At 40.8% G+C, this 12,924-nt stretch overlaps 1 protein-coding gene across 3 annotated transcripts in view; it reads right to left on the bottom strand.

Annotated features, from left to right (window-relative positions):
- Window positions 1-2,620: 2,620 nt before the first annotated feature.
- LOC310852813 (C-type lectin domain family 10 member A-like) overlaps window positions 2,621-12,924 on the bottom strand; it is a 33,256-nt gene continuing 22,952 nt past the window's right edge. For 2 of the 3 annotated variants that reach the window (XM_083756872.1, XM_083756873.1), the window contains exons 9-10: window positions 6,598-6,701; window positions 2,621-3,062 (exon numbers count right to left, since the gene is read on the bottom strand). In XM_083756872.1, coding sequence (XP_083612998.1) covers window positions 2,903-3,062; window positions 6,598-6,701 — 264 coding nt within the window. In that variant the 3' untranslated portion in view covers window positions 2,621-2,902. The remainder of the gene's footprint in view (window positions 3,063-6,597; window positions 6,702-12,924) is intronic. The other variant, XM_083756874.1, reaches the window with a different exon arrangement.

Below are 12,924 nucleotides of genomic sequence, written 5' to 3'. Positions count from 1 at the left end.
GGGACTCAGGCACAGCAAATTGTCTTATGTCAGAGGTGGGAAAACCTTTTGGCCCCAAAGAACAGGTCCTTATCAGGCTCAACCTTGTGGGCCAAATTTGTGGGCAGGACCACCCACCTGTCAATCACATGCCATTATGAGACAACGATTCTCTTTGCTAAGATAATGGCACTGGCCAGGTCTGTTAAGCATCCTATTTCAGTAACTAACGGGTTGACCATGTTGCCATGGAAACAATTAAGCTAATGGTGCTCCCCAAAGGAGGTGGTAATTTTCTCATCTCATCACCTGTCTGAAGACCACATCCTCTTGTAGGGAGGAGAACAGGAGAAAAATTAGCTTTTGTTTAGTCAGGGAGAAAGCTGGAAAAAGAGACAGAGAAGCTTGACTTTGGTCTGCGCTGAGACTAAAGCTATGGCTTTGGAGATCCCATTGGAAACCTAATGGGGAAGCAAAATGTCTTGGGGTGCTGATGCTAAATATTCCTAGGTTTAGACCATCTGTTTGGAGACACTAGTATAAATTTGGACCATATCTTGGTCTAGGATTATCAAATTTCAATTTTCCAGTGCTGAAGTCTGTACTGGAAACAAAAGGGTATAATTTTATTACTGGCTCTCATCATAAACTACCAGGCTATTTCATATCAGGATGTGGTAAATGGATACAGAGCTCCATAATTTAAATACTTTCAGTTAAGGCACATTATAAATTAGATGAAGATGACGAGTGAGACCTCGTCGAAACGTCGCCTAGACACCCCAACTTTTACACGGGAAGACACCCGAGGACACCAAAACCTACGAAAGTTTTGGTGTCCTCGGGTGTCTTCCCGTGTAAAAGTTGGGGTGTCTAGGCGACGTTTCGACGAGGTCTCACTCGTCATCTTCAGGCTGGTGCTTTCGGCTTCTTGTTACTGGAACAGAGCGGGATCTCAATGTTTGAGTTCCTATAAATACTGTAGAGGGGGTGTGGTGTCTAGCCTCCAATGTTCTGGGCAGAGAGGAAGTTCCCAGGCTAGTGTGCCTTTTCTTCTTTTGTTCCTTAATTACTTGAGAGATACCTTGAGTGATTTCTTGAGTGATATCCTGAGTACCACTTAGGTGGGTCATTAGGTGTGGATTAGTTGCTAAAGTCTTTGTGTCTTGACCTCTTGAACTTTGTGAAGAGTTTTCCTGAGAAGATGGCTGTATTGCACTTAGTTGTGCTTTGGCTTGGCTTCGTGTATAGGGGCGAGCTGTGGTTTTGTGGCTTGTGTCAGCCAGATCTGTGTAGGGATTGCAGGGGGGTGCAGCATCCGGAGGTGCCACCATGGATTGGCTACTGGATGGTGTCAGTAATTCATCTGTGGAGAGGGTCTGGGTTTGGGTCTGGTGTGGTTGATTGGTGTTGGCGTTCTGTGTGCCTCTGGATCTGGTGTCAGTTTTTGTGGGGAGGGCTAATTTCCAGATGTCTGGCAAGCGGGATGTGTCGTCACGCTTGTTCATGTTGTGAGGGTGTTTCTCTATCTCGATGGCTTCCATGATTATTCTCTTGTGGTGATGTTCCGTGTTAAAGAGCAATTTGGAATCTGCAAAATTAATTTCGTGTCCTGTTTCTTTCATGTGTTGGAAAAGAGAGGAAGTTTTTTCTTCTTTTTTGACGGCATTCTTGTGTTCTGCGATACGTGCATTTATTCAACCACACCAGACCCAAACCCAGACCCTCTCCACAGATGAATTACTGACACCATCCAGTAGCCAATCCATGGTGGCACCTCCGGATGCTGCACCCCCCTGCAATCCCTACACAGATCTGGCTGACACAAGCCACAAAACCACAGCTCGCCCCTATACACGAAGCCAAGCCAAAGCACAACTAAGTGCAATACAGCCATCTTCTCAGGAAAACTCTTCACAAAGTTCAAGAGGTCAAGACACAAAGACTTTAGCAACTAATCCACACCTAATGACCCACCTAAGTGGTACTCAGGATATCACTCAAGAAATCACTCAAGGTATCTCTCAAGTAATTAAGGAACAAAAGAAGAAAAGGCACACTAGCCTGGGAACTTCCTCTCTGCCCAGAACATTGGAGGCTAGACACCACACCCCCTCTACAGTATTTATAGGAACTCAAACATTGAGATCCCGCTCTGTTCCAGTAACAAGAAGCCGAAAGCACCAGCCTGAAGATGACGAGTGAGACCTCGTCGAAACGTCGCCTAGACACCCCAACTTTTACACGGGAAGACACCCGAGGACACCAAAACCTGCATTCCTGTACCCGTGAAAATCTACGAAAGCAAATATATATATATATATATATATATATATATATATATATTATGCATCTCTGCAAAAAGTCTCAATCGGAATGATTAATGCCTTCACCTTCTTCAAAGATTCTCATAAGCAATGTTTATATTTGTAACATTCAATTAGAACACAATAATATCTTAATTTTAAACGGTGTGGGACAACCAGTGCTCGCTACCTTGTTTTGTTTTGATTTATAAATAACCTTAGAATCCTTCCCAAGGCTCTGGAGCCATAGAGCCAGTCAACTTCACCTCAGATTCCAAAGTAGTTTGAGTACCTCCAAGAACCGTGCCTTGTTTAAGAATGATGCAAAGCCATGGTAGATTTACCAAATTAATTTATTGCAACTCGAAGCAGGCTATGACTGAACTCTTCCACACTTTATTTTATTGGAGGTCCAAGTCTTTGTGGTTGCAAAATAAAGTGTCTTTTTTCCAGCATGGAGGAACCAGATTTGACAAAGTGCTTTTGACTGCTGATGTCAAAGACTTGAGCTCATAAATGTTCTAATTCCACAACCTGGATAGTTGACTCTTTAAAGGAGAAATCGATGCATTGTCTTTGTTTTAGTAGAGAGATTGTGGAATCCAGTTTCAAGGGCTTCATGTGTACCATCTTTTATCAGGCTTCTTCTTACATATGCTCCGTTTTCGGACCCTGCAGTTGGTGTCTTCCCAACAGCCTCTTGAATCCCGGCAGAAACCTATTACATAGACACAGGGATTTGGCACGGTCAGGCTTGGCATACCAGTCCTCCAGAATCTAAAAACAAATGGCAGCACTAATCAGTAGTCAATTCAGACTGGATGTCTGCTCTCTCCTAGCCTAAAATCACCTTCCGTACCTGCAGACTGGAAAGGAGCCAACGCAGCAACAATTTCTTAAATGGGATCAACAGGGGAACTTTCAAAAATGGAATTTTTACATACTGCAAATACCTATCTGATGAAACGAACAGAGGACTTTCCTGGTGCCGATGACGATTCCTCCTGGCCGTGACAGACAGGGTCTTGAGTTCTTCAGCTCCTCTCTGGTAGGCAAGGAGAATCATGCTGCCATCCCTCTCAACTGGCAAAGCAAAGGCAAACTCCTTGACCCCCAAAAACCACAACTTGAAAAATGGAATCTGTCTATTCAGAGGTGTAACTTCAAAGAAAGAGCGCTGAGAGACACAGAGGAAAGAGGAAACAGCCCTGAAAACATTTGAGGAGGAAAGGCAAACAAGGCAAGACAAGACACTAATATTCTAAACAACGTTTGAAAGCTATAAGGCACTGACAGAAGTCCTAAGCCATGAAAACCTTCTGGGGGTGGGGCACAGAGGAAGGAGAGGTAGGCAGAATGTCCTCATCCTTATCATCAAATAGAAATTAATGCTAAGTAAAATTTCCATTTTTGCTTCAAAAAGGATGGAAGACACTTCTGGTAGGCAAACATCAGGGTAGTGTTCCTCAATCCAAGGAGGCCTTCCTTGGCATCCACCTATTGTGGCAAGGCTCTCTGGAGGGCCTTATCCTCAAATACTGCATCAGCAGATGAAAGTGAGCCTATTTTATAAAAGGTAAAGATAAAGGACCCCTGACAGTTGAGTCTAGTCACAGATGACTCTGGGGTTGCGGCGCTCATCTCGCTTTGCAGGCTGAGGGAGCCGGTGCTTATCCGCAGACAGTTTTTCTGGGTCATGTGGCCAGCAGGACTAAGCCGCTTCTGGCGAAATCAGAGCAGTGCACAGAAACGCTGTTTACCTTCCCGCCAGAGCGTTACCTATTTATCTACTTGCACCGACGTGCTTTCGAACTACTAGATTGGCAGGAGCTGGGACCGAGCAACGGGAGCTCTACCCGTCTCGGGGATTTGAACCACAAACCTCTGATTGGCGAGCCCAAGAGGCTCAGTGGTTTAGACCACAGCGCCACCCGCATCCCTGAGCCTGTTTTATAGTGCTTTACAAAGCTTCACGGAGAAGGCTATGTTGTCACCCTACAAAGATCCACAATGGGAAAATTACCATTACAGGTAGCTGAGGTGGCTACCTTGATGAAAAATGCAGACTTGGAGGTCAGAAGACTAGGCCTCCTACTTTGAAACTCTTTGTGCTAAAGTGAGTGCCACCAGCAACACAGCCCTAAACATCAAAATGTTATAAGGGCAGTTAAACTAGCGCTCCAAGGGGAGACCAAACGCTCAAACTGGCAGCTGCATACTAAGAGACATGAGGTGTACCAAAGTCCAATCTCAGAAAAAGCCACTAATAAACCTCCCATGCCCAGCCAGGTGAAAGCAAAGTCAAAACATTCCTGTCTCTGTGGTGGAGATGGGATGGAGAAGGGAGAAGATAAAGACCCCAAGGAGCAGAGAGAACAGCAAAGGGAAATCAAAGTGGGAGACAGTGCTGAAATTAAGGCAGGGGAAGAAAACGTGTGCCATGAAAGATAACAGTAATAGAACAGAAATAGGCAGTGAACAAAGCAAAATTCAGAAGAAGGAAGGTGAAAAAACTTCACAAATTCAAGGAGGATGAATTTTTCAAAAAAGGCCCTAAATGTTGTAGACCACAGGCAGGGTTGTTCTGGAGAATGGATGACTCTTCCCCCAGTAGAGCAGCTGAAGAATTCAAGACACAGTCTGTCATGGCCAGCAGGGGGAACTCATTCCTACCAGGACTGTTCTCCATCCCTATCAAGCAAATTACAGGTGAGTTAGTTTAACACCTATTCTAGGAAAATGGGGGGAGCAGGATAGATGATAGATAGATAGATAGATAGATAGATAGATAGATAGATAGAGATAGATAGATAGACAGATAGATAGATAGATAAATGATAGATAGATAGATAGATAGATAGATGATAGATAGATAGATAGATAGATAGATAGATAGATAGATAGATAGATAGATAAATAGATAGAGATGATAAAGGCTTCTTAACATGTCTATACTGTACATTGCAGTTACAACTGATGAAAAAGGATCAATAGAATCTTCCTCCTATTCCCAAAGTGCATTGCACTATAGTTGTTTGTGTGAATGTGGTAGGGACCTAATTGTCTTATCAGTTGAAAAAAACATAAATGGACACTAGAGGACCATGGAATCATGAGTGACATGAGTTTTGAGTGACATTCATTGCTTTTACAGTGGTACCTCGGGTTAAGAACTTAATTTGTTCTGGAGGTCTGTTCTTAACCTGAAACTGTTCTTAACCTGAAGCACCACTTTAGCTAATGGGGCCTCCCATTATTATTATTATTATTATTATTATTATTAAGCAAATGGTATGGCTTGCATGGGCCAAAAAGATCGCCGAAGAACACGACAAAATGGATGCAATGTCTTTGAACTGTCAGTGAACTGATTACGAACTGTGTTGTATAAGTGCTAATGGAATGTGGAAAACATCATAATGTTTTGGCAAAAACAGTGTGTGCCGGGAACGGTACGCGAAAGGAGGCTTGGAGGTGGGCTTTAAAACTTTACACAACATTCAGATCAGATAAGAACTGTGAAATGATGCCAAGGGCAAGGATGTGAGATGCCAAAAACATGCCAACAACAAGGAGTAAGGAGTTGTGTAAGCTTCAGGAGTTGCCAAGCATCAGATGGACAACATTGTGTATAAATTGCAAAGCCCTCTAGCCTCAGTTGTGTGCCAGACATTGACAGCTGTTATCCAGTCATTCGTGACTCTTACTGGGTTTGATCAATCCAGTGTAGAGTGCTGAGTATGGGAAATGTATGAATGTGTGTGTGATTGAGTGCATGTTCCCTGTCTTGTCATGTTTGTTAATCAATAAAGCAATGTTATAGAGAAAATCCAACGTTGGTTGTGTGAGGTCTGCTTGAGCCTTCCTAGAGTGTACTGGATCTCATAAATGCTAAACACCTAAACAGATTAAAAGGACGTATTTATATCATTTTTTTTTACAATACAATAGAATGCAATACAATAAAATTTAATAGAAATTTTAAATTGACTTCCACCCTGTTTTTGCAGTGTTTCCCTTCTCCTCACGTCTTACTGCATCAAAATACACACTTTACATCCCAATCCTTTACTTAAAATAGTTTATAATTTTATCATTCATTATTTTTTCCTTTATCCTTTTGCATCGGCTGTTCATATTTCGGTTACTGCTCATACTATTACTTAACTATAATGTATTTCTGATTAATCAAATACAATAAGAGGAATGGGATCAAGGCAACACCACCCACACTGGGCTCATTTGGAAGACAGCAGAATGTGAGTGCAGAGAAGGAAAGGGTGCTACAATATAATTTTATTCAAAGACTCACGTGCTTTTAGGTTCCTGGTCATCAATACATTTCCATCCCCCAGTATTATAGACTCCAACCCAATGGTCTTTGTATGTAGGAAAGACTTGTTTCTCTATGAATTCCTACAAAGAGATCAGAAAGTATTTCCTAGAAATAAGGGGTCAGAATCTTTTTGCAAATCCTTTCATACTGCATATTTTACCTAGGAACACAATAGCACCTTCCAGACATTCTGCAGGAGTGGAAATTGCATGGAAAGGGAGAAAGTTGCATCAGAGACAGGCTCTCCCCTCGTATATTCATGTAAATAAATGTCTGAACAAGCTATACATACTGCTTGTGCAACATAAAAATATGCAAGGCCAATTTGTTTCATTTATTAGTTAACAGAACCATCGGAAACAAATTTATTCAGAATAGGTATCTCTGCAGTCACTGCCATTCATTTCTTTCTGCCTCTTTCAACTCTCCTCACAGAAGTTTCTAAACTGGCTTGAGTTTGCAAAGAGGCAGGGAGTGAATAACGAATTGAAAGGGCATTCTGTGTCTGTCTGCTCTTGGGGTCTATAAACAGGGAATACTGGTGCTGACTGACAGCTGTATAACATCCTTTCCCAGTACAGTCAGGCACTCCAACTATGAAATAGAACATTATAATCAATCACCTGTTTGGCCAACACAACCCTCTGACTCAGAATGGTGCTGCACCAAGTACCCAGGTGGACACAGCTGGGGCAGCATAGGGCCACCGAGCTCATCCACCCAGGTCTCAGGTATACATGCTAAGTTCTTGACCCCTCTGCTTTGCCTGCTGTATTTCAGAATTTGGAGATGCCAGTCAACCAACCCAATGGCCAGGTGGTGGTGTTATGAAATGCAAGGTCAGATTTGAAATTGTATTATGAGGCTTCATGCTTTTGTTGGTTGAGGGATTGGATATTATTAGAGAATACAGATCTCTTAGATCTGAAAGGATTTGATAACAGATTCAGATGGCATGCATATCTTTGGTATGATAAAGTCAAAGTTCATAAAGGATTTGGAAACCACATATTTCGTAAGTCACTGTATGAAGTATGGGATACATATAAAAATCTATTGGGAACGTAAAACACCATGGTGGCTCTCACCATTAGAGGCAGTGAATGTGAAAAAGATAAATATGAATACAAATTGGGCCATCTATGAACAGTTACAGATAGGTAGCCGTGTTGGTCTGCCATAGTCAAAACAAAAAAAATCCTTCCAGTAGCACCTTAAAGACCAACTAAGTCAGTTCTTGGTATGAGCTTTCGTGTGCATGCACACTTCTTCAGATACACTGAAACAGAAGTTTCCAGACCCTTCTATATAGTGAGAAGATGGGGAGGGGTATTACTCAGAAGGGTGGTGGGAATGGGTGATTGGCAGATAGCTGTGATGAGCCTGTTGACGACTCTTAACGACTGCAATAGGTCTTACAGGAAAAAGCAAGGGGTGAAAAGGTGAAAAATGGCTTTGTCATGTATAATGAGATAAGAATCCAAGGTCTTTGTTCAGACCAGGTTTCTCCATGGTTTTAAGTTTGGTGATAGGTTGCAATTCAGCAGCTTCTCTTTCCAGTCTATTTCTGAAATTCCTTTGTAGTAAAACAGCTACTTTGAGATCTTGTATAGAATGTCCTGGGAGATTGAAGTGTTCTCCTACTGGTTTCTCTGTTTTGTGATTCCTGATGTCCGATTTATGTCCGTTTATTCTTTGGCGTAAGGTCTGGCCTGTTTGTCCAATATAGAGAGCTGAAGGACACTGTTGGCATTTGATGGCATACACAATGTTAGACGATGAGCAATTAAATAGTCCCGAGATGGTATGTGTGATGTTGTTGGGGCCAGTAATGGTGTTGTCCGGGTGTATGTGGCAGCAAAGTTGGCATCTGGGTTTATTGCAGGCTCTGGTGCCAGTGTCCGTTTTAGGTCTGGTTGTAGTATTATTGTGGGTTAGGAGTTGTTTAAGACTGGGTGGCTGTCTGTAGGCAATGAAAGGTCTTCCTCCCAGAGCTTGAGAAAGAGAACTGTCATTGTCCAGGAGAGGTTGTAGATCTCTGATGATGCGTTGTACTGTTTTAACTTGGGAGCTGTATGTGATGACTAGAGGTGTTCTGTTATTTTCTTTTTTGGGTCTGTCTTGCAGCAAGTTCTCTCTGGGTATCAGTCTGGCTCTGTTGATCTGTTGTCTAACTTCATCTGTTGGGTATTTTAGTTCTAAAAAGGTTTGCTGTAGATCTCTTAGGTGAGAGTCTCTGTCTGTAGAATTGGAACAGATGCAGCTGTAACGTAGTGCCTGGCTATATACAATGGACTGTTTGGTATGTTTGGGATGGTAGCTAGAGGCATGTAGATATGTTTGTCGGTCAGTTGGTTTACGGTATAAGGTGGTGTCTATGTGCCCATCCTGTATTTTTATAGTAGTGTCCAAAAAATGTATTTCTTGCATAGATTGATTCATAGTTAGGTTGATTGTGGGGTGAAAATCATTGAATTTCTAAATAGGCTACCAAAACTGTCACAAGAAAATAGATCAATCCTGAACTGCAAAATAACACGACAAGAGTTTGAACAAGCCATTCAGAACATGCAATTGGGCAAATCTCCAGGGCCAGATGGGCTGACCTCCAAGTATTATAAGACATTAAAAGACTATTTGATACAACCATTGATGGAGGTCAGCAATGAAATCATGGAGGGGAAGAGGGCACCGGAATCGTGGAAGGAAGCTTTTATCACAATGATACCAAAATCGGAAGCTGAAAAGACACAACTTAAGAACTATCGTCCCATTTCTCTTTTAAACGTGGATTACAAAATATTTGCAGACATTCTGGCAAGTAGACTTAAAAAAGTTTTAAATGAAGTAATTCACAAGGACCAGGCAGGCTTTCTCCCAGGTAGACATTTGTTTGCTAACACAAGGAACATTATTGACATCTTGGAACTTTTGCAAACAGATATAAACACAAAAGCAGTGTTAATTTTTATAGATGCGGAGAAGGCCTTCGACAATATCTCCTGGAAATTTATGAAGGGAAATTTAAAAGAAATGGGAGTGGGACGGGGTTTTGAGAATGGGATTGATGCAATATATTCAGAACAAAAGGCTAAATTGATAGTCAACAACGTGGTTACAGAAGAGTTTAAAATTGAAAAAGGAACACGACAAGGCTGCCCTATTTCCCCTTTGTTGTTTATTTCGGTTCTGGAGGTGCTCCTGAACATGATTAGAGGGGACCGGTTGGTGAAAGGAATTCAGGTCGGAGCAAAACAATACAAACTTAAAGCTTTTGCAGATGACCTAGTTTTGACTCTGCAGGAGCCAGAATCTAGTACGAAAAGAGTATTACAACTGATTCAAGATTTTGGTCGGGTGGCGGGATTTAAATTAAACAAACAGAAAACTAAGGTATTGGAAAAAAACTTGACAAATACAGAGTCAGAACGGTTTCAGAGAGAGACAGAATTAAATGTGGTTAAAAAAGTAAAGTACCTAGGGGTAAATATAACAGCAAAAAATCTGAGTCTATTTAAGGATAACTATGAAAAATGTTGGTCAGAAATTAAGAGAGACTTAGATAGTTGGACAAAATTGAAACTTTCTTTGTTAGGCCGAATTGCTGCTATCAAGATGAATGTATTGCCAAAAATGTTGTTTTTGTTTCAAACATTGCAGATTGTGGACAAGACGGAGTGCTTCCGGAAGTGGCAGAGAGACATCTCTAAGTTTGTCTGGCAGGGCAAAAAGCCCAGAATTAAGTTTAAGATATTAACTGATGCGAAAGAAAGAGGGGGCTTTGCCCTGCCAGACCTAAAGCTGTATTATGAGGCCGCAGCTTTCTGCTGGCTAAAAGACTGGCTACTTCTTGAGGACACTGACGTTCTGGATCTGGAAGGTTTTAACAATGCTTTTGGTTGGCATGCATACTTATGGTATGACAAGGTTAAGATCAATAAGGCCTTTAAGAACCATATTGTCAGAAAAGCAGTGTTTAATGTCTGGACAAAATATAAAGACTTATTGGAAAATAAAACTCCAAGGTGGCTTTCACCGCTGGAAGCTAAGGCCCGAAAAAGACCCAATATGGAGGCCAAATGGCCAAAATATTGGGAAATATTAGAAAAAGATGGAGACAATTGGAAATTGCAGAGTTTGGAGAAAATGAAGGATAAAGTGCGTGACTGGTTACATTACGCTCAGATTAAAGAAGTTTTTAAAAATGACAAAAAGTTAGGGTTCCAGGTGGAGAAATCGAAATTGGAAACAGAACTGTTAGAACCTAAGACTAAGGTACTTTCAAGAATGTATAACTTGCTGCTAAAATGGAATACACAAGATGAAACGGTTAAATCGGCTATGATAAAGTGGGCACAGGACATTGGGCATAACATTATGTTTGAGGACTGGGAAAGGTTGTGGACCAACGGGTTGAACTTCACTGCATGTAATGCTTTGAAGGAAAATGTAATGAAAATGATATATAGACGGTACATGACCCTAGTTAAACTTGCCAAAATATACCATTTGTCTGATAATAAATGTTGGAAATGTAAAGAAAATGAGGGAACATTCTTTCACCTCTGGTGGACCTGCCCTAGAGTGAAGGCCTTCTGGGAAATGATATATAATGAGCTGAAAAAGGTATTTAAGTATACCTTCACTAAGAAACCAGAGGCCTTCCTTTTGGGTATTGTCGGCCAGAAGGTGTTAAAGAAGGACCGAACATTTTTTATGTATGCAACAACGGCAGCAAGGATACTCATCGCTAAGCATTGGAAAACTCAAGATCTACCCACACTGGAAGAGTGGCAGATGCAACTGATAGACTATATGGAACTAGCCAAGGTGACCGGCAGAATCCGAGACCTGGGAGAAGAGAAGGTTGAAGAAGATTGGAAGAAATTCAAGATTTATTTAAAAAAGCATTGCAATTTGGTTGAATGTTAAGATGGAAGCTAGATCATAAATAATTGGCCACCACTAAATCAGATGCAATTAGGACGTTAAATGTGGTTGAGGAAAAATCATAAACCTTTGGGAGAATTACTAGATTATATTCTAAATGAATGAGACATAATAATGTAAATAAGATGATAAATTGCGGGCAAGAATTGACAATGATGCAAGTGGGAGCGGGAGACGTGAGGGAGTCCAAAGATGTTAAGAAACTATGTTATGATATATGTTACATTGATTATCATATGTGCATTTATGTTTAAAAATCTTAATAAAAATATATTTAAAAAAAGAAAGAAAATCATTGAATTTCTGGTGGAAGGTGTTCAGGGTCTGTTGACCATGTGTCCAGATGATAAAAATATCGTCAATGTATCGCAGGTACAAGAGAGGTTTGAGTGGGTAGGAGTTTAGGAAACGTTGTTCTAAATCTGCCATGAAGATGTTGGCATACTGTGGGGCCATGCGGGTGCCCATTGCTGTGCCGCTGATCTGAAGGAACAGGTCATCACCGAATTTGAAGTTGTTGTGGGTAAGGACAAATTGGCAGAGTTTGGTGGCAAAGTCCGCTGTGGTTTTATCTGAAATGGTGTTCCTTATAGCTTGTAAACCATCGTTGTGTGGGATGTTGGTATACAGAGATTCCACAGTTAAAATTTTCGTGAATGATTGGTTGCATTATCGTCAAGTCAATGAAATGTTTAAAGAAGATAAAAGGAAAAATGGATTTGGATATATTAAATCGAGATTTGAATTGGAACTGTTAAACAATAAGTTTAAAATATTATCTAAAATGTATAAGTTACTATTGGAATGGCATCTAAAAGATGAAGAAGTCAAATCAGTAATTATACATTGGGCTAAAGATATAGGGCATAGTATATACCAATAGATGGTTGGGGGAGGTTATGGAGAGAGGGAATAAACTTTACTGCCTGCAGTGCATTAAAAGAAAATATAATGAAAATGATGTACAGATGGTATATATCACCGGTGAAACTAGCCAAAATGTATAAAACGAATAATAAATGTTGGAAATGTAACAAAAAAGAGGGCACATTTTACCATAGGTATTGAGAATGTAAAAAAGTGAAAGACTTCTGGGAAATGATTTATAACGAAATGAAAAAAATGTTGAAATATACATTTCCAAAAAAACCAGAAGCTCTTTTATTGGGTGTCGTAGGTACAGAAATTAAAAAAATGGTAAAAAAACAACTGTTCTTATATGTGACCACTGCAGCAAGAATATTATTAGCCCAAAGATGGAAGCAAGAAGAAATGCCAACAAAAGAAGTGTGGCAAATAAAATTGATGGACTACGTTGAGCTGGCAAGATTTACAGGGAAAATTTGAAACCAA

Source organism: Podarcis gaigeae (assembly GCF_964106915.1).
Source record: "Podarcis gaigeae genome assembly, chromosome: 9".
NCBI classification, from domain to species: domain Eukaryota; kingdom Metazoa; phylum Chordata; class Lepidosauria; order Squamata; family Lacertidae; genus Podarcis; species Podarcis gaigeae.
The sequence above is the reverse complement of the archived record's forward strand: the minus strand, read 5'-3'. Positions and strand labels throughout refer to the sequence as shown.